The 17,934-nt window shown below is 52.9% G+C and overlaps 3 protein-coding genes across 7 annotated transcripts in view; all 3 read left to right on the top strand.

Annotated features, from left to right (window-relative positions):
* Window positions 1-17,934, top strand: part of LOC139998599 (butyrophilin subfamily 1 member A1-like) — a 32,200-nt gene that overhangs the window by 13,325 nt on the left and 941 nt on the right. Inside the window, exons 1-9 of one of the 5 annotated variants that reach the window (XM_072024913.1) lie at window positions 16,248-16,396; window positions 16,506-16,526; window positions 17,018-17,038; window positions 17,145-17,165; window positions 17,258-17,278; window positions 17,374-17,394; window positions 17,506-17,526; window positions 17,624-17,644; window positions 17,803-17,835. In XM_072024913.1, coding sequence (XP_071881014.1) covers window positions 16,288-16,396; window positions 16,506-16,526; window positions 17,018-17,038; window positions 17,145-17,165; window positions 17,258-17,278; window positions 17,374-17,394; window positions 17,506-17,526; window positions 17,624-17,644; window positions 17,803-17,835 — 289 coding nt within the window. In that variant the 5' untranslated portion in view covers window positions 16,248-16,287. Of the gene's footprint in view, window positions 1-15,746; window positions 15,918-16,023; window positions 16,045-16,247; window positions 16,397-16,505; window positions 16,527-17,017; window positions 17,039-17,144; window positions 17,166-17,257; window positions 17,279-17,373; window positions 17,395-17,505; window positions 17,527-17,623; window positions 17,645-17,802; window positions 17,836-17,934 lie in introns of those variants that run through there. The other 4 variants (XM_072024914.1, XM_072024915.1, XM_072024917.1 and 1 more) reach the window with 4 other exon arrangements.
* LOC139998607 (butyrophilin subfamily 1 member A1-like) lies at window positions 1,914-6,929 on the top strand. The gene is made up of 11 exons (XM_072024699.1): window positions 1,914-2,336; window positions 2,735-3,082; window positions 3,713-3,994; window positions 4,124-4,305; window positions 4,655-5,134; window positions 5,240-5,372; window positions 5,468-5,488; window positions 5,599-5,619; window positions 5,717-5,737; window positions 5,896-5,928; window positions 6,106-6,929. The coding sequence occupies exons 1-11, from the start codon at window positions 2,237-2,239 to the stop codon at window positions 6,666-6,668; spliced, it is 2,184 nt and encodes a 727-aa protein (XP_071880800.1). The 5' UTR covers window positions 1,914-2,236; the 3' UTR covers window positions 6,669-6,929.
* Window positions 11,282-15,200, top strand: LOC139998952 (butyrophilin subfamily 3 member A2-like). The gene is made up of 7 exons (XM_072025059.1): window positions 11,282-11,852; window positions 12,258-12,605; window positions 13,312-13,593; window positions 13,723-13,812; window positions 14,767-14,787; window positions 14,893-14,913; window positions 15,121-15,200. The coding sequence occupies exons 1-7, from the start codon at window positions 11,753-11,755 to the stop codon at window positions 15,198-15,200; spliced, it is 942 nt and encodes a 313-aa protein (XP_071881160.1). The 5' UTR covers window positions 11,282-11,752.

Raw genomic sequence — 17,934 nt, 5'->3', positions numbered from 1 at the left:
CCCTTTGGGCTGCCACAGACGAGACCTGGCCCCAAAATGGAGCCCTGCAGAGCCCCACTCGTGACTGGCCACCAGCCTAATATCACCCTGTTTAGCAGAACACTCAGAGCCTTACCTGTCAGACAATTGTTGACCCAGCGTATCGTGCATTTGTCTGGGTCTGTGCTGGACTTTATTTCCGGCTGGGTATGGTCGGAAACAATGTTTTAATCTTGACTGAAATCCAAAAAATCACCTCGGATGGGTCTTCTTGGCCAACTAGGAGGCTGACCTTGTCATAAAAAGAAACTGAGTTTGGTAAATAGGACTTTCTCCTCACCACTATCTCCTCACCACGTGTGCTGTGACTGCATTGTCCCTCAGGTGTTTTTCACTCACTCCCAGAGCAATCTCCCTAACTTTACCATCAACTGCTGTGAGAATGACAGCCCTGTAATTCCCAGGGCCTCCTTTGCTGCCCTTCTTGGAAACTGGGGCAATGTTTGGCAGCTTCCAATCACAGGGACCTCTCCAGATTCCCAAGGATATTTCAAAAACAATTTATTGCATAATGACATCAGCCAGTTCTCTTAGTACTTTGGGATGAATCCCGTCAGGCCCTATGGTATCCACCTCTAGGAGCAAATCCCACACTAATTCAGCATTTTCTGAGAGTTTATCATTCCTGCTCTCACGGTCCTCCAGCTCAGGGCACCTGGGGTCCCAGTGCCCATCGTCAGTGTTGAAGACAAAGGCAAAGAAAGCATTAAACATCTCTGTGTTGTCAATGTCCCTGTTTGTGAGGAGACCATCCCCATCAAGTAATGGACCAATGGCTTCTCCGGTCCTATTTTCGCTGTTTAGTTATTTTTTTAAGTCCTTTTTGTTGTCCTCCACAGTTTTGTCCAGCTTCAACTCTAATTGAGCTTTGGCCATTTGAATCTTTCCCCCTAATGACAAGGGCAGCGGATCCGGAGGCATGCCTTAGTTCCTTCAAGAACAGGTCATCCATGTCATCATCCTGGCTGCATGCAGAAGGTCCCTCTGGCCCTTGGAAGCCATTTCCCTGCCCAAGCCCTGCTGCAACAGGGCTTCTCTTGCCAGAGGGCAAATGGTCGGCCCATTTCTTCCTCCTCTGCGATGGGCAGAGCCAGGAGTGGGGCTGGTTCTTTGCCTGCACCACTCTGGGCAAAGGGTGGCAGCACGACGCTCAGCAATGAGGCATGGAAATCAAACTTCACAACTCCTAAAGAGTTATAAAGCAGGTACGTTTATTACAGTACTGGGTGCAAGGGGGATTGCTCCTCCTAGCTTGCACACCAATGGTTACTGCCAGAGTGTTTATATTGATGGGATATATGCATATTCATTTCATTTCCTGCAAGTCTCTTACATATTCATCAGGTCTCCATAAATCATTAGCATAGGTTTCCACCCCTATCTGCATGCACACTAGAGTCCTCAGGCGGTTGTCCAGTGTACTCTGCTGGTCTTTTGATGTAGGACAGAAGTCTTCCTCACTGATAAACTTCTGATCTTTCCTTTCTTTTACAGACGTCAGCAGTCAAGCCAGTTCTTGCTGGCTTCATTATCTATGCATGCAGCCTTTGACTCCCTTATCATTCAGGTTGCCCTCTCCTTGTGGTTAACACACAACTGTGTTAGCTGAGAACTACAGAATCAACATCCTTTGCCTTGTTCCCTGTCTCAATCTTTTAGGGTCATCCTGTCCTCGTACTCCCTATTTCAGTCCTGTCCTTGAGGTTTATATACAACATAATCCCTGGGTTAGCTAAACCCTGCAAAATAGACATGCTTTCCCTTGTTCCCTGTCTCAGCACCCAGCTGCAGCATTTCTCCGCAGCCTTTGATCCCGTTCCACCCTGGTGCCTCTTGCTCCCACCCCCTAAGGGTCATAGCTTATTCCAGAGGGTTATTGCTTCCAGGAACTGGGCAAAGGTTGGGGAAAGTTCGGCGCAGACTTGTGTTTCCTGCAGCTCTACTGGGTGCAGTGAGGGACATCAATCTATCGGTGGGCATCCCTTGGAGAAGAACCCCTGTGGCCCTCCTGCTGTGTCCCCCAGCCCGTGATAAGCGCAGGCTCTGCACCCTGGTGAAGACACTGCTGTCTGTGGCTTCTCATGCCTGGGACCAAGGGGACTCCTTCCCCATCCGCCTGCGGTGCCTGAAGCCCCTCGGTCCCCTCTTTCTTCTGTTCTGACTTCTGCCCACAGCTCCTGCTCCCGCTGCAGCACAGATGAGGCTCCCCTGGGGCTGCAGCCACCCCAGCCTCACCGGCCATGCCAGGGGCCTCCTGACTTCCCTCATCACTCTGCTCCTCCTCCGGCTGGGCTCAGGTAGGATCCTGTGGGGCTGCTGGGGGCTCTCCCTCCTGGGACTGGCAGACGTGCTGCTGTGGGGCAGAGGGGTGGCCGTGGGGCAGGGTGGATCTGAGCCCACTTCTTTCCCTGTCTAGGTTTCACTTTCCCTTTGGTTCTTTCACACAATACGGGTGCTCCCTTGGCTGCCATTTTTGGCTCTTCTTCTCCTGCCCAAAAGCTGCAGAGAGGGCTCCCACTCCCAGCACACCTCCTTCTCCTGCACATCCTCCCTCTCCCTCTCCTGTTGCCCCGGTGGTTTCCCATGGGACACGGGGGACGCAGCATGCACCAACTCACACACAGCTTGCCCTTTGTCACTCACTGCCCTGATAGCAAAATCTCACTGCCTCTCTGTGCCCTTCTCCTTTGCCCAGCCCAGCTCAGAGTGGAGGGACCAGGACACCCTGTCACTGCCACCGTGGGGCAGGATGTCGTGCTGCCCTGCCACTTGTCCCCTCAACGCGATGCTCGCAGCTTGGAGGTCACGTGGATCCGGGATGATTTGTCTGAGACAGTGCACCACTACCACAATGGAGAGGACCTGTACGGGGAGCAGATGCGGGCATATGCCGGGAGGACAGAGCTGGTCAGAGATGGTCTCTCTGCTGGAAGCCTGGACTTGCGAATCACAGGGCTGAGACCCTCTGATGATGGCCAGTACGTCTGCACTGTGAAAAATGCTGATGCTTATGATGAAGCAACGGTGGAGCTGGTGTTGTCAGGTTTGTGGCTGGGGTAATACACTGGGAATTCCAGGGGAGAATTTAAGTTTCTTTTTCCTGTCTCAGTTATTAAACACCATGGAATATGGACATGGAAATGGAGGCAGTATTTGGGAAAAGAGATCCATAGTTGTTAGTTTTCACTGGTGTTTGTGTAGACCATCCCCATGATGGTTTAAGGGCACTGTGCACAGGCTGCTGAGCAGCACCTTCATCTGTGCCTATGATGCTACCAAACACAGTGCCTGGAGCAGGGAAGAGACCTCTGAGCAGCTGGACATATTTGGGTTTTGCTCTTTGTGCTGGGGAAGACCTGAGACATTGTCTGGAAGTCTCGGGGCTTCTTGAACCAGCACAGCTTGGTGCAGAGAAGCTGCCTGGAGGTGCTGAAGCTCAGCACCTGGGTTTCCTGGGTGATTTGGGGCTACTGGGATTGTGCATCCCTGTTTTCTGGTTCCAGCACCAGCCGCGATCTTTTGGGGTGAGGGTGGGTGTGTGGACCTCCCACTCTGAGAGCCCCTGAAGCCATGGCTGGGCAGGGCTGAGTCTGGCATGGGAGCAGATGAGGTCTTTGCCTTCAAATGAATCTCTCCCCAAGTCAAGCCCCAGCCACACGCACTCTTCCCCCAGCCACAGGCACTGACCCCCACCTCTCCCTGGGGGGCTACGAGGCCGGAGGCGTCCGGGTGCGGTGTCGATCGGCCGGCTGGTACCCGCTGCCACAGCTGCTGTGGAGGGATGCTCGCGGGCAGCACCTGCCCTCGGTCTCCCAGACACATTCCCAGGACCAGGAGGGGCTCTTTGAAATCGAAGGCGCCATCATCGTGACCGGGAACGAGGAGGGGCCCTTGTCCTGCGTGGTCAGGAACAGCCGCCTGCAGCAGGAGTGGAAATTTTCCCTGCACATCGCAGGTACAAATGGCACAGCCAGGGTGAGGTGTTCCTGGCCCCCACACTTGTCCTGAGCTGGGAGAAGTCTGGGTCTTGCTTTTCCACACATGGTCATGGAAATGCAGCCCTTTTCCTGCTGTCTTTTCTCAGCTCCCTTCTTCCACAACGCCCAGCCCTGGATGGTGGCTCTGGCTCTGGTCCTCGTGCTTTTGGCTGTGTCCATTGGCCTCGGTGTTTATCTCTTTCGAAAGCAAGGTAAGCTGGCAGCACAGGGATGGAGCGGAGGGAGGTGTTCTGCAGGGACCCCCTGGGTCTGGAGCAAGGGGCCTTGGGTGGGAGGCCAGGGAGCATGGCTGCAGCGTTTGGCTGGTGGCAAGGCGCAGCCCCCCTGCACATGTTCCCACCCAGCAACCAAGCTGCTCTGCTCACCACCTGTTCCTCCGCCTTTGCTTTTCAGCGGCACAGAGGCGAGAGCTGGGTGAGTCCTTGCAGTCCCTGCCCCCAGCCCCTGGAGAAGTGGTGTCCCTGCAGGAGGCACTGGTCTGGGTGGGCTCTGGGGGCTTGTGTGCTGGTGGCTCGGGGGTGCTGGAGGAGCAGCTGGAGCCTGGGGTGGGAGTGGGGAGTGCTGGGGCTGGGGCTGCCCTGGGCATGGGACACGGCCGGGATGGCTGAAAGGAACAGGGATCAAGGTGGGGATGGGAAGCTAGCTGCGGGGCTACCCCGCTCTGCCGTGACGCTTCTTGGACAGGGACGTCCTCCACCCATTCCCATTCACTTCCACTTGTGTTTTGGTGGCACGGTGCAGAGAGCTGCACAAGTGTCTGTCCTTACTGGTCCACATGCACAAGCCTTGCTGAAACCTCAGTTTTGCTCCATGTTAGTCTTGTCCCACCAAAACTTGGAGGAAGGTGCTCTGTGCACACTCACCTCAGAAAAATAATTAAGGGTCTAGGTAAGGGAGTAGCCATGGAATGTGAAGCACTGCCTTCTGGTCACATATTGACTTTTCTTTCCTTTTCCATTAAAAAAGCTGGACAGTTAGGTAAGTCTGTATTCGTAAACCCAATGTTTCCCCATAAGCAGCAATCAGATGAGAAATTCTCCGTCCTTATCCTCCTTTGCTTTTGCTTTCTTTTCCAGCGGATCAAGCAGCAGATTTGGGTGAGTGTCCATGTGCTTGGGCCCCAGGACAAGGCCAAGGTGATATTTAGGGGAGGGTGGGCAGCTGGGACAGAACACTCCAAGGATTTTCTCTTTCTTTTCCAGATGAATACCGTGCAAAGGCTGGTAAGTCTCCATCAAACTATGAAGGGATTTGAGGTGTCGCAATGCGATTGGAAGCTGTTCCCTCTCACCATGATTTTCTTCTCATTTCTAGCGCACCAATCTGAAAGACTGCGTGAGTCTCTGGCCCCAAACCCAAAGAAAACGAGTTCTTGTCATGTAATGAGAATCTGTACTCTCTCACCAAGTGTTTTTGCTTTTCTTTTGCAGAGGATATAACTGAAGAACTGGGTGAGTGCCCATCCCTCCCCCAAATGAAGGCATTTGGGTAATATCAGTGGGCGTTTTGAGAAGGCAAGATGTCCCTTTCCATCATGCTTCCTTTTGCTTTTGTTTGGCAGAGAGAAAAGATGCAAAGCTCAGTGAGTATGCTGCACCATAACAAAGCAGTTTGGGGTTCAGGCATGGGGCGAGAAGCTCTCCCTACTCATCAGAGATTGCTTTTGCTTCTTTTTCCAGGGGAACAAGCTGCAGAGCTGGGTGAGTGTTCCTGAGCTTGAGCCCAAGGGCAATGTCAAGGCAATGTGCAGGGGAGGGTGGGCAGCTGGGACAGAGCAGCCCAGGGCTGGCCCCTCACCCTGCCCACACCCACTGGGCACCAGCCATGGGCTGTGACCAGCTCTCCCCTCTCCTTCCAGCATGGAGAAGTTTTATGATGTCTCATAATAGAGGTAGGTGTGCATTGGGTTGCCCTTTGCGGTGCTTCCTCTGCCCTTGCTGGGCCATGTTCAGGACCCAAGAGGCGCCCCATCTCCTGCCCCGTGGGGCAGCTCCTGGCCCCGAGCTGGGGAAAGCCTGCCCAGGGCTGAGCTCTGCCCCTGATGGCCTGGCTCCTTCTGTCCCTGCAGTGAAGGTGACCCTGGATCCACGCACGGCTCATCCTCTGCTCGTCCTGTCTCAGGACAAGAGCAGTGTGAGACGGGAAAGTAAATGGCAGCAGCTGCCTGACACACCGGAGAGATTTGACACTAGTTACTGTGTTCTGGGCCGTGAGGAGTTCAGAGAGGGGAGGCACTACTGGGAGGTGGAGGTAGAGGGGGAGAAGGGAATGTATTCAAGTTTGGCTGTGGGGGTGGCCAGGGCATCGGTGAAGAGGAATGGGGAGATCAAGATGAGCCCTAAAGGAGGAATCTGGGCTGTGCAGTACAAGGAGGGGCAGCTCACGTCTCTCACATCTCCTTCCAACCCCTTGTCCCTGTCCCCTGTCCCCACGAGGATCTGGGTCTGTCTTGACTGTACCCAGGGGCAGGTGTCTTTTATAAACCCTGACAATTGGGTCGAGATCTTCACTTTCAGAGAAGTCTTCCTGAAAGGGGAGGGCATGCGCCCCTGGTTCTGGCTGGGGACGAATGCCCAGCTGTGCCTGAGGGACAACACACTGAGACCTGCGGCAGATGGTGGGGAGTACTGACTTCAGGCAGCCCTTTTACTTCGTTTTTGGGAAACCTGCTTCTAACTCCAGTGATTAATTTGGCTTTGAGTGTGAAAGCATGAAGTATATAGCAGGGATTTAGATGTAAAAGAATTAGTAATACTCCTTGTAAATGAATAAATCAACTTCTGAACATGGAAAATCTCAGCGTGTGAATATTTTAAATCATTACTGAAGGAAGCTGCATACCCCCAAAAGAACAGGAATCTTGAAGTGGCAGGGCAGAAAAGTCCAGTGGAAGCTGGATTTGAGCCAGAGTATGGCTACAGTGGGGGACAGCGAAATTGTTCTCGTGGTTGGATGCTCTGGGACCAGGATGCTGCAGGGCTGGGATGCTTTCTGAGTTGGATGCTGTGGGAGGGCTTGGGGAAGGCAGGATGCTGTGGAATCTGTCCCATGAAGGACAGGGAAAAGCACAGGAAAGGACTGGGTCTGTGGGAACCTCGAACAAAGCGGAGTTCGGGGAGCTGTAGTGCTTTGGGCTTTGCCCTGCACAGGGCTTCTGTAGGGACTCTTACAGCCTGAGGGAACTCTTTGTTCCCTCCTCTGGAGAACATCCATGCAAGATGTAGCAGCAAGACTGTGGCAAATGAAGTTTTGCACAGGAAGATAGAGTCTGGCAGTGGCATTTGCTGGGTGCTTTTTGTCCTGAGGCCTTGCTGCCTGGGAAGGTGTCTTGCAGCAGACCGTCTCCTTGGTGTTGGTCTTGTTAGCCAAAGATAGGAGGAATTACAGAAGCACAGAATTTCTAGGTTGGAAGAGACATCTAGATCATTGAGTCCAACCTCTGACCTAACACTAAAAAGTCCTCCACTAAACCATATCACTAAGCTCTACATCTAGATGTCTTTTAAAGACCTCCACTGATGGTGACTCAACCACTTCCCTGGGCAACCCGTTCCAATGCCAAACCTTTTTTTCTGAGAACAAATTTCTCCACATTTCCAGCCTGAACCTCCCCTGGCACAACTTGAGGCCATTCCCTCTTGTTCTATTGCTAGTTATCTGCCCCCAGCTCCCACAGCTTCCCTTCAGGTAGTTTTAGAGAGCCATAAGGTCTCCTCTGAGCTGTCTCCAGACTAAAAGACCCCAGTTCTCTCAGGCGCCCCTTGTTGGAATTGGGTTCCAGACCCTTCACCAGTTTTGTAGCCCTTCTCTGGACACACTGCAGGGTCTTGATGCTCTTCTTGTAATGAGGGGCCCAAAATTGAACACAGTTCTCCAGGTTCAGCCTCTCCAGGGCAATGTAGAGGGGGACAATGACCTCTCTGGTCCTACTGGCCATGCTATGTCTGATACAGGCCAGGATGTCATTGGCATTCTTGGCCACTTGGGCACATTGCTGGCTCATGTTCACGTGAGCGTTGAGCAAAACCCCCAGATCCATTTCATTTGCACAGCTTTCCAGCCAATTTCATAACATCATAGAATAATTGAATATCCCGAGTTGGAAGGGACCCATAAGGATCATCAAGTCCAACTCCTGGCACCACACAGGTCTGCCCAGAAGTTTAGACCCTGTGACTAAGTGCACAGTCCAATCGCTTTTTAAATTCAGGCAGGACTGGTGCAGTGACTGATCCCTGAGGAGCCTGTTCCAGTGTGCAACCACCCCCTTCATGAAGAATCTCTTCCTGATGTCCAGCCTAAACTTCCCCTGCTTAACGCCATTCCCATGGGTCCTATCACTGGTCTTTTCAGAGAACAGGTCACCTGCCTCTCCAAGACCTGGACAGCGGTGTGTTTCCCTAAGCCCTCCGTTTGAGTAGCTACTTTGGTGACTGCGGCTGGAGAGGCTGCAAGAGATGCAGAAACCATGGTTTTCTGCCTGATTGATACCATAGCCAGGCACTTTGCAAGCAGGTTACAAGTACTGATGGGAAAGACCGCTGCAAAAGAGTGGTGAGAGCGCCCCACCTGCTCGCCCAGCCTGCGCGAACTGTGTTTGGTAAAATTATGGAGAATATGATTTTTGAAGTTACTTAAATGGACCTGGGGAACAGCGTTGTCATTGTTCCGAGCCAACATGGGTTCATGAGGGGTAGGTCCTGCCTAACAAATTTGGTTTCCTTTTATGATAAAATCACCCATCTAGTTGACCAAGGGAAACCAGCTGATGTGATATTTTTGGATTTCAGCAAGGCTTTTGACACAGTTTCCCAGAGGATCCTACTGGATAAAATGTCCAGCATACAACTAAACAAAAACATCATACAATGGGTGAACAATTGGCTGACGGGCAGGGCTCAAAGGGTTGTGGTAAATGGGGCCACATCAGGCTGGCGGATGGTCACTAGTGGGATCCCCCAAGGCTCCATTTTAGGGCCAGTCCTCTTCAATGTTTTTATAAAAGATTTGGATGTAGGACTAGAAGGTGTTCTGAGCAAATTTTGCCAAAGACACCAAACTTGGAGGTGTTGTGTACTCTGTTGAGGGTGGAAATACCTTGCGGAGAGACCTGGACAGATTGGGAGATCTGTCCAGGTTTGAGCTGGGCAATCACCAACCACATGAAATTTAACAAGAGCAAGTGCTGGGTCCTGCACCTGGGACGGGGTAATCCTGGCTATACGTACAGACTGGGCGATGAGATGCTGGAGAGCAGCCCCACGGAGAGGGACCTGGGGGTTGTGGTTGACAGCAAGTTGAATATGAGCCAGCAGTGTGCCCTGGCAGCCAGGATGGCCAACTGCATCCTGGGGTGCATTGAGCACGGCATCGCTAGTCAGTTGAGGGAAGTGATTGTCCCACTCTGCTCTGCACTGGTGCGGCCTCACCTTGAGTATAGTTTGTGCAGTTCTGGGCACCACAGTACAAAAAGGACATTAAACTGCTGGAGAGTGTCCAGAGGAGGGCGGCAAAGATGGTGAAGGGCCTAGAGGGGAAGACATATGAGGAGTGGCTGAGGGCACTGGGCCTGTTCAGCCTGGAGAAGAGGAGGCTGAGGGGGGACCTCATCACGGTCTTGTTCTGGTTCTGCTCAAGTGGGCAGCCGAGCTCCACCACAGCTGCTCTCTCACTCCCTCCTCAAAGAGGAACGGGGAGAAAATACCATGAAAGGGGCTCAAAAGTTGAGATAAGGACAAGAAGATCACTCAGTAATTATTGTAACGGGCAAAACAGTCTCTGCATAGGGAGATAGTAAGATTTATTGCTTATTACTAACAAGCTAGAGAGGTGAGAAACAAAGGAAAGAAACCAAAAGCACCTTCCCCCCCCCCCATCGACCCTCTTCCACCTCCTCTCCCCAAGTGGTGCAGGGGAACAGGGGAATGGGGTTATGGTCAGTCTACAGCGCTTCTTCTCTGCTGCTCCTTCTCGGTCACTCTCATCCCCTGTGCTGTGGGGTCCCACCCACGGGATACAGTCCTTGATGAACTGATCCAGAGTGGGCTTCCCACAGGCAGCCGATCTTCCAGAACTGCTCCAGATATGGGTCCGTACCACGGGGTCCATCCCTCAGGAGCAAACTGCTCCAACCTGGGTCCCCCACGGGCAGCAGTTCCTGCCAGGTCACCTGCTCCTGCGTGGTCTCCTCTCCACAGGCTACAGCTCTGGCCCCGAATCTGCTCCGGCAGGGGTCTTCCACAGTCAAGCTTCATGAGGCAGCTTCTAGATCCTTCTCGCAGAAACCACCCCATGGCCCCCTGCTACCAAAACCTTGCCACGTAAACCCACTACAGGTCTACAACTTCCTTCTTGCGAGGGGGAGTTGAGAGGCAGGTTACCTATTCTCTGTAAACACCAGTGATAGGACCCGTGGGAACGGTGTTAAGCTCAGGCAGGGGAAGTTTAGTCTGGACATCAGGAAGAGGTTCTTCACGAAGGCGGTGGATGCACACTGGAACAGGCTCCCCAGGGAACTAGTCACTGCACCAAGCCTGCCTGAATTTAAGAAGTGATTGGATTGTGCACTTAGTCACAGGGTCTAACTTTTGGGCAGACCCGTGCGGTGCCAGGAGTTGGACTTGATGATCCTTATGGGTCCCTTCCAACTCAGGATATTCTATGATTTTATGACCTCTCCGGATTCCGAAGGATATTTCAAAAGTAATTTATTTAGATTTCCTGATGACATCTGCCAGTTCTCTGAGTACTCTAGGATTAATCCTATAGTCTTGTATGCATCCACATGTAGAAGCAAATCCCACAAAAATTTAGGGTTGGCTGGGAGTTTATCATTCCCACAGTCACGACTCCAATGCATGGCACCTCAGGTCCCATTGTCAATGATGAAGACAAAGGCAAAGAAAGTGTTAAACATCTCTGCGTTGTTGATGTCCTTGTTTGTGAGGACACCATCCCCATCAGTTAACAGACCAATGTTTTTTCTGGTCCTACTTTTGGAGTTAAAATATTTTTCTAAGTCCATTTCAACACCCATCACAGTACTGTTCAGGTTCAACGTGAAGTCAGCTTTGGCCATACAAATATTTTGCTTATAAAGACAAACCTTTTCTCTGTAGCCCTCCCATATTGCCTGACCTCCCTTCCAGAGAATGTAAAGATTCATTACCCACCTAAGCTCTAGAAAAAGATCCCTGCCAATGTGAGCTGACCTTCTACCGTGACTACTTAATTGGAGCCAGGAGCAGGGCTTGCTCTTTGCCCACACAACGTTAAGTAAACTGTGGCAGCACTGGACTTGGCACCCAGTTGCTCCCCATACCCCGCAGCCTCCAATCCCTCTCTGCTCTGGAGCCATTGGCTCCCATCAACTAAGGGGGAAAATTGCTCCCAGAGGGTTATTGCTGCCAGGAGTTGGGCAAAGGTTAGGGAAGTTGGGCGTAGCCTTATGCTTTCCACAGCTCGACTGGGTGCCGTGAGGGACCTCTCTGTTGGTGGGGCTCCTTTGGAGAAGAACCCCTGGGGGCTGCCTGCTGTGTCCCCCAGCCCGTGATAAGCGCAGGCTCTGCGCCCTGCCCAAGGTGCTGCTGGCTGTGGCTCTTTGTGTCCAGGCCTAGGGGGACTCCTTCCCCATCTGCCTGTGGTGCCTGAAGCCCCTCGGTCCCCTCTCTCTTCTCTTGTTTTTGCCCCCCGTTCCTGCTCCCACTGCAGCACAGATGGTTCTCCCCTGGGGCTGCGGCCACCCCAGCCTCACCAGCCATGCCAGGGGCCTCCTGACTTCCCTCGTCACTCTACTCCTCCTCCGGCTGGGCTCAGGTAGGATCCTGCGGGGCTGCTGGGGGCTCTCCCCCCTGGGACTGACAGACTTGATGATATGGGGCAGGGGAGCTGCTGTGGGACAGGGGGAACCTGAGCCCACAGCTCGGCCCCCTCTCGGTTTCGCTTTCCCTTTGGTTCTTTCATGCAATACGGGCACTGCCTCAGCTGCATGTTCAGGCTCTTCTTAATCTACCTGAATGCTGTAGAGAGGGCTTCCACTCCCAGCACCCCTCCTTCTCCTGCACGTCCTCCCTCTCCCTCTCCTGTTGCCCTGGTATCCAACAGGACAAGGCGGACACAGCACGCACCAAGTCACACACAGCTCGCCTTTTGTCACTCACTGACCCTAAATTTATGATGGCAAAATGTCACCTACTCCCTGTGCCCTTCTCCATTGCCCAGCCCAGCTCAGAGTGGAGGGACCAGGACACCCTGTCACTGCCACCGTGGGGCAGGATGTCATGCTGCCCTGCCACTTGTCCCCTCGCCGGGATGCTCGCAGCTTGGAGGTCAGGTGGATCCGGGACAAGTTCTCTGAGACAGTGCACCACTACCACAATGGACAGGACCTGTACGGGGAGCAGATGGAAGCATATGTCGGGAGGACAGAGTTGGTCAGAGATGGCCTCTCTGCTGGAAGCCTGGACTTGCGAATCTCCGGGCTGAGACCCTCAGATGATGGCGTGTACATTTGCACTGTGGGAGATGGTGATGCTTATGATGAAGCAACGGTGCATCTGGAGGTGTCAGGTTAGTGGCTGGGGTGAGGCTTTCAGGGGATGGTACAGGTGTCCCTGAGTTTCTGAGTCCCACCCAGGACCCTGTCCCATCCTCATGGCCATCTAAAAGGCCTCTCAAAAAGTTAAGTCTGATGGGGCTTCTCCTCCTCTCTCTGTGAGCACTTGTCCAGCAAGGAGCACACTTGTGCCCCTTGCAGGCTTTTTATTCAGAAAGAACGAAATGATTTCATTCAGTCTCAGTGGCCTCTTTGAACTCTACCCCCATGAAACTTTGAGGGCACTGGGCACAGGCTGCTGAGCAGCTTCTTCAGCTGTGCCAACCATGGGAACAAACACTGTGCCTGGGTAGAAACCTCTGAGCATCTGGATGTCAACGATTTTGCTTTTTCTGCTGGGGGAGACCTGAGATGATGTCTGGAACTCTCAGGTATACTTGAACCAGCACAGCTTGGTGCAGAGACACTGCCTGGAGGTGCTGAACCTTGGCACCTGGGTTTTCTGGGCGATTTGGGGGCATTGGCATTCTGCAGCCCTGCTCTCTTGTTCTGGCACCAGCCATGGTAGTTTGGGGTTTACTTGGGTACGTGGAGCGCCCAGTCCCTGTGCCCCTGAGGCAGTGGCTGGACAGGGCTGTGTTGGCACGGGAGTAGACGGGGCCTTTTAATTGAAATGAATCCCTCCCCAAGTCAAGCCCCAGCCACGCACTCTTCCCCCAGCATCAGGCGCTGACCCCCACCTCTCCCTGGGGGGCTACGAGGCCGGAGGCGTCCGGGTGCTGTGTCGATCGGCCGGCTGGTACCCACTGCCGCAGCTGCTGTGGAGGGATGCTAGCGGGCAGCACCTGCCCTCGGTCTCCCAGACACATTCCCAGGACCAGGAGGGGCTCTTTGAAATCGAAGGCGCCGTCATTGTGACCGGGAGCGTGGAGGGGCCCTTGTCCTGCGTGGTCAGGAACAGCCGCCTCCAGCAGGAACAGGAATCATCCCTGCACATCGCAGGTACAAATGGCACAGTCAGGATGAGGTGTTCCTGGCCCCTGCACTTGTCCCAGCCCAGGACAAGTCTGGGACTTGCTCTTCCACCTGCGGGCATAGAAATGCAGCCCTTTTCCTGGTGCCTTTTCTCAGCTCCCTTCTTCCACAATGCCGAGACCTGGATGGTCCTCATGATTTTGGCTGTGTCCATTGGCCTTGGTGTTTATCTCTTTCGAAAGCAAGGTAAGCTGGCAGCACAGGGATGGAGCAGAGGGAGGTGTTCTGCAGGGACACCCCTGGGTCTGGAGCAGGGCTGAGCCCTGGCCCAGGGAGGTGCGTAGGAGGAGGAAGGGAATGTTCTCCTGCGGATCCCAAAGGCCTTCAGATCCTCTTGGGTGGGAGGCCAGGGAGCACGGCTGCAGCGTGGGGCTGGTGGCGAGGCGCAGCCCCCCTCCACATGTTCCCACCCAGCAACCAAGCTGCTCTGCTCACCACCTCTTCCTCCCCCTTTGCTTTTCAGAGGCACAGAGGCGAGAGTTGGGTGAGTCCTTGCAGTCCCTGCCCCCAGCCCCTGGGGAAGTGGTGTCTGTGCGGGAGGGCCTGGTCTGGGTGGGCTCTGGGGGCTTGTGTGCTGGTGGCTCGGAGGTGCTGGAGGAGCAGCTGGAGCCTGGTGTGGGAGTGGGGAGTGCTGGGGCTGGGGCTGCCCAGGACACGGCCGGGATGGCTGAAAGGAACGGGGATCAAGGTGGGGATAGGGAGCAAGATGTGGGGCTGCCCTGCTCTGCCGTGACGCTTCTCAGACAGGGACGTCCTCCACCCATCCCCATTCACTTCCACTTGTGTTTTGGTGGCACGGTGCAGTGAGCTGCACAAGTGTCTGTCCTTACGGCTCCACACGCATGAGCCTTGCTCAAAGTTGGGTCTTGTTCCATGTTAGTCCAGTCCCTCCCAAAATCGGAGGAAGGTGCTCTGTGCACACTTACCTCAGAAAAATATTTAAGAGTCTAGCTATGGGAGTAGCCATGGAATGTGAAGCACTGCCTTCTGGTCACACATTGACTTCTCTTTCCTTTTCCATTAAAAAAGTTCGAAAGTTAGGTAAGTCTGCATTCGTAAACCCAATGTTTTCCCATAAGCATCAGTCAGATGAGAAGTTCTCCCTTCTTATCCTGCTTTGCTTTTGCTTTACTTTTCCAGTGGAACGAGAAGCAGAGTTGGGTGAGTGTCCATGTGCTTGGGCCCCAGGGCAAGGCCAAGGCGATATTTAGAGGAGGGTGGGCAGCTGGGACAGTGCACTCCAAGGATTTTCTCTTTCTTTTCCAGATGAATACCGTGCAAAGGCTGGTAAGTCTCCATCAAACTATGAAGGGATTTGAGGTGTCGCAATGCGATTGGAAGCTGTTCCCTCTCACCATGATTTTCTTCTCATTTCTAGTGCACCAATCTGCAAGACTGAGTGAGTGCCTGGCCCAAAACCCAAAGAAAATGAGTTCTTGTCATGTAATGAGAATCTGTACTCTCTCACCAAGTGTTTTTGCTTTTCTTTTGCAGAGGAACTAGCCAAAGAGTGGGGTGAGTACCCATCCATCCCTCAAATGAAGGAATTTGGGTTCTACCAGTGGGCATGTTGAGAAGGCAAGATGTCCTTTTCCATCATGCATTGTTTTTGCTTTTGTTTGGCAGAGAAAAAAGATGCAAAGCTCAGTGAGTATCCTGCAGCATAACAAAGCAGTTTGGGGTTCAGGCATGGAGTAGGAAGCTCTCCCCTCTCATCAGATATTGTTTTGCTTCTTTTTCCAGGGGAACAAGCTGCAGAGCTGGGTGAGTGTTCCTGAGCTTGGGCCCAAGGGCAATGTCAAGGCAATGTGCAGGGGAGGGTGGGCAGCTGGGACAGAGCAGCCCAGGGCTGGCCCCTCACCCTGATGGAGAAGTGAGGAGTGTGGGGCTGCCCTGGGCATGGGACACAGCCGGGATGGCTGAAAGGAATTGGGACCAAGGTTAGGATGGGGAGCGAGGTGCGGGGCTGCCCCGCTCTACTCTGATGCTTCCAGGACAGGGATGTCCTCTGTATGTCCCGATTCACTTCCAGTTGTCTTTTGGTGGCATCGTACTGGAAGCTACACAAGTTTCTGTGCTGGTTGTTCTGCTTGCACAAGCCATGCTCACAGATAAACTTCACTCACTCTTAGTCTGGTCTCTCCTTTGGGAGCAAAGTTATGTTTGGCCACTTCCTAGAAGAATAAATTTTGGAGCGTAGCCATGGGAGCAGGCATATGACGAGAAGCTGTCCCCTATGATCATGCATTGCCTTTGCTTTCCTTTTCCAGTGGAACTGAAAGCAGAGCGGGGTGAGTGTCCCTTCCCAACAGAAAGAACTTCATGTCTTCCAATGGGAGCTATGGCAGGAGAAGCTTTCCCCTCTGATTATGCATTGCTTTTCTCTTTCTTTTGCAGAGGAAAAGAATGCAAGGCTGGGTAAGTCTCCATCTGCATCTGAATGTATTTGGGGTCATCGCAATGGGATGGGAAGCTGTTCCCTCTCACCATGATTTTCTTCTCATTTTTAGCACACCAATCTGCAAGACTGAGTGTCTGCCCCAAAACCGAAGAAAATGGGTTCTCATCATGAAATGAGAATCTGTACTCTCTCACCAAGTGTTTTTGCTTTTCTTTTGCAGAAGATCTAAATGCAGAGCTTTGTGAGTGTCCCTCCCAAAAATGAAGGAATTTGGGCCCTATTGGTGGGCAGTGTGGGATGGGAAGTTGTCCCTTTCTATCATGCATTCTTTCTGCTTTTGTCTGACAGTGAGGAAGGATACAGAACGTGGTGAGTATCCTGCACCACAACAGAGTATGGGGTCCAGCGATAGAATGCAAAGCTCTCCCCTCTCATCAGGCATTTCTTTTCCCTCCCCCTCTTTTTTATTTTTCTTCAGAGGAACAAGCAGCAGAGTTGGGTGAGTGTCCTCGGCAACACAAATGCGATGTTCAGGGGAAGACAGGCAACTGGGACAGAGCAGCCCAGGGCTGGCTCCTCACCCTGAAGGAGAAGTGAGGAGTGTGGGGCTGCCCTGAGCACGGGTCATGGCCGGGATAGCTGAAGGGAATGGGGATCAAAGTGCAGACTGGGAGCAAGCTGCGAGGCTGCTGTGCTCTGCACTGATGCTTCCGGGACAGGGACATCCTCCACCTGCCCCCATTCACTTCCACTTGTCTTTTGGTGGCATCGTTCTGAAAGCTGCACAAGTTTCTGTGCTGGTTGTTCTGCTTGCTCAAGCCATGCTCACAGATGAACTTCACTCACTCTTAGTCTGGTCTCTCCTTTGGGAGCAAAGTTATGTTTGGCCACTTCCTAGAAGAATAAATTTTGGAGCGTAGCCATGGGAGCAGGCATATGATGAGAAGCTGTCCCCTCTGATCATGCATTGCCTTTGCTTTCCTTTTTCAGCGGAACTGAAAGCAGAGTGGGGTGAGTGTCCCTCCCCAGCGGAAAGAACTTCATGTCTTCCAATGGGAGCTATGGGAGGAACAGCTGTCCCCTCTGATCATGCATTGTTTTTCTCTTTCTTTTGCAGAGGAAAAAAATGCAAGGCTGGGTAAGTCTCCATCAGCATCTGAATGTATCTGGGGTCACCGCAATGGGATGGGAGGCTGTTCCCTCTCACCATGATTTTCTTCTCATTTCTAGCGCACCGATCTGCAAGACTGAGTGAGTGCCTGGCCCAAAACCCAAAGAAAATGAGTTCTTGTCATGTAATGAGAATCTGTACTCTCTCACCAAGTGTTTTTACTTTTCTTTTGCAGAGGAACTAGCCAAAGAGCGGGGTGAGTACCCATCCATCCCTCAAATGAAGGAATTTGGGTTCTAACAGTGGGCATTTTGAGAAGGCAAGATGTCCTTTTCCATCATGCATTGTTTTTGCTTTTGTTTGGCAGAGAAAAAAGATGCAAAGCTCAGTGAGTATCCTGCAGCATAACAAAGCAGTTTGGGGTTCAGGCATGGAGTAGGAAGCTCTCCCCTCTCATCAGATATTGCTTTTGCTTCTTTTTCCAGGGGAACAAGCTGCAGAGCTGGGTGAGTGTTCCTGAGCTTGGGCCCAAGGGCAATGTCAAGGCAATGTGCAGGGGAGGGTGGGCAGCTGGGACAGAGAAGCCCAGGGCTGACCCCTCACCCTGCCCACAACTACTGGGCACCAGCCGTGGGCTGTGAGCAGCTCTCCCCTCTCCTTCCAGCATGGAGAAAGTTTCTGCTGCCTCACTATACAGGTAGGTGTGTGTTAAGTTGCCAACTGCAGTGCTCCTCTTGCCCTTGCTTGGGCATGTTCAGGAGCCAAGAGGTGCCCCATCTCCTGCCCCGTGGGGCAG

Source organism: Anas platyrhynchos, chromosome 17, assembly GCF_047663525.1.
Source record: "Anas platyrhynchos isolate ZD024472 breed Pekin duck chromosome 17, IASCAAS_PekinDuck_T2T, whole genome shotgun sequence".
Taxonomy (NCBI): domain Eukaryota; kingdom Metazoa; phylum Chordata; class Aves; order Anseriformes; family Anatidae; genus Anas; species Anas platyrhynchos.
Note: the sequence above shows the minus strand (reverse complement) of the source record. Positions and strands in the feature narration are given on the sequence as shown.

Bases quoted from the DNA above. Each gene is read 5' to 3' on its own strand.
- LOC139998607 (XM_072024699.1), top strand. From the start codon at position 2,237: ATGAGGCTCCCCTGGGGCTGCAGCCACCCCAGCCTCACCGGCCATGCC. The intron at 2,337-2,734 runs GTAGGATCCTGT...TCCTTTGCCCAG, and splicing joins CCTCCTCCGGCTGGGCTCAG to CCCAGCTCAGAGTGGAGGGA. The intron at 5,489-5,598 runs GTGAGTGCCCAT...TTTGTTTGGCAG, and splicing joins GGATATAACTGAAGAACTGG to AGAGAAAAGATGCAAAGCTC.
- LOC139998952 (XM_072025059.1), top strand. From the start codon at position 11,753: ATGGTTCTCCCCTGGGGCTGCGGCCACCCCAGCCTCACCAGCCATGCC. The intron at 12,606-13,311 runs GTTAGTGGCTGG...CTCTTCCCCCAG, and splicing joins GGTGCATCTGGAGGTGTCAG to CATCAGGCGCTGACCCCCAC. The intron at 13,594-13,722 runs GTACAAATGGCA...GCCTTTTCTCAG, and splicing joins ATCATCCCTGCACATCGCAG to CTCCCTTCTTCCACAATGCC.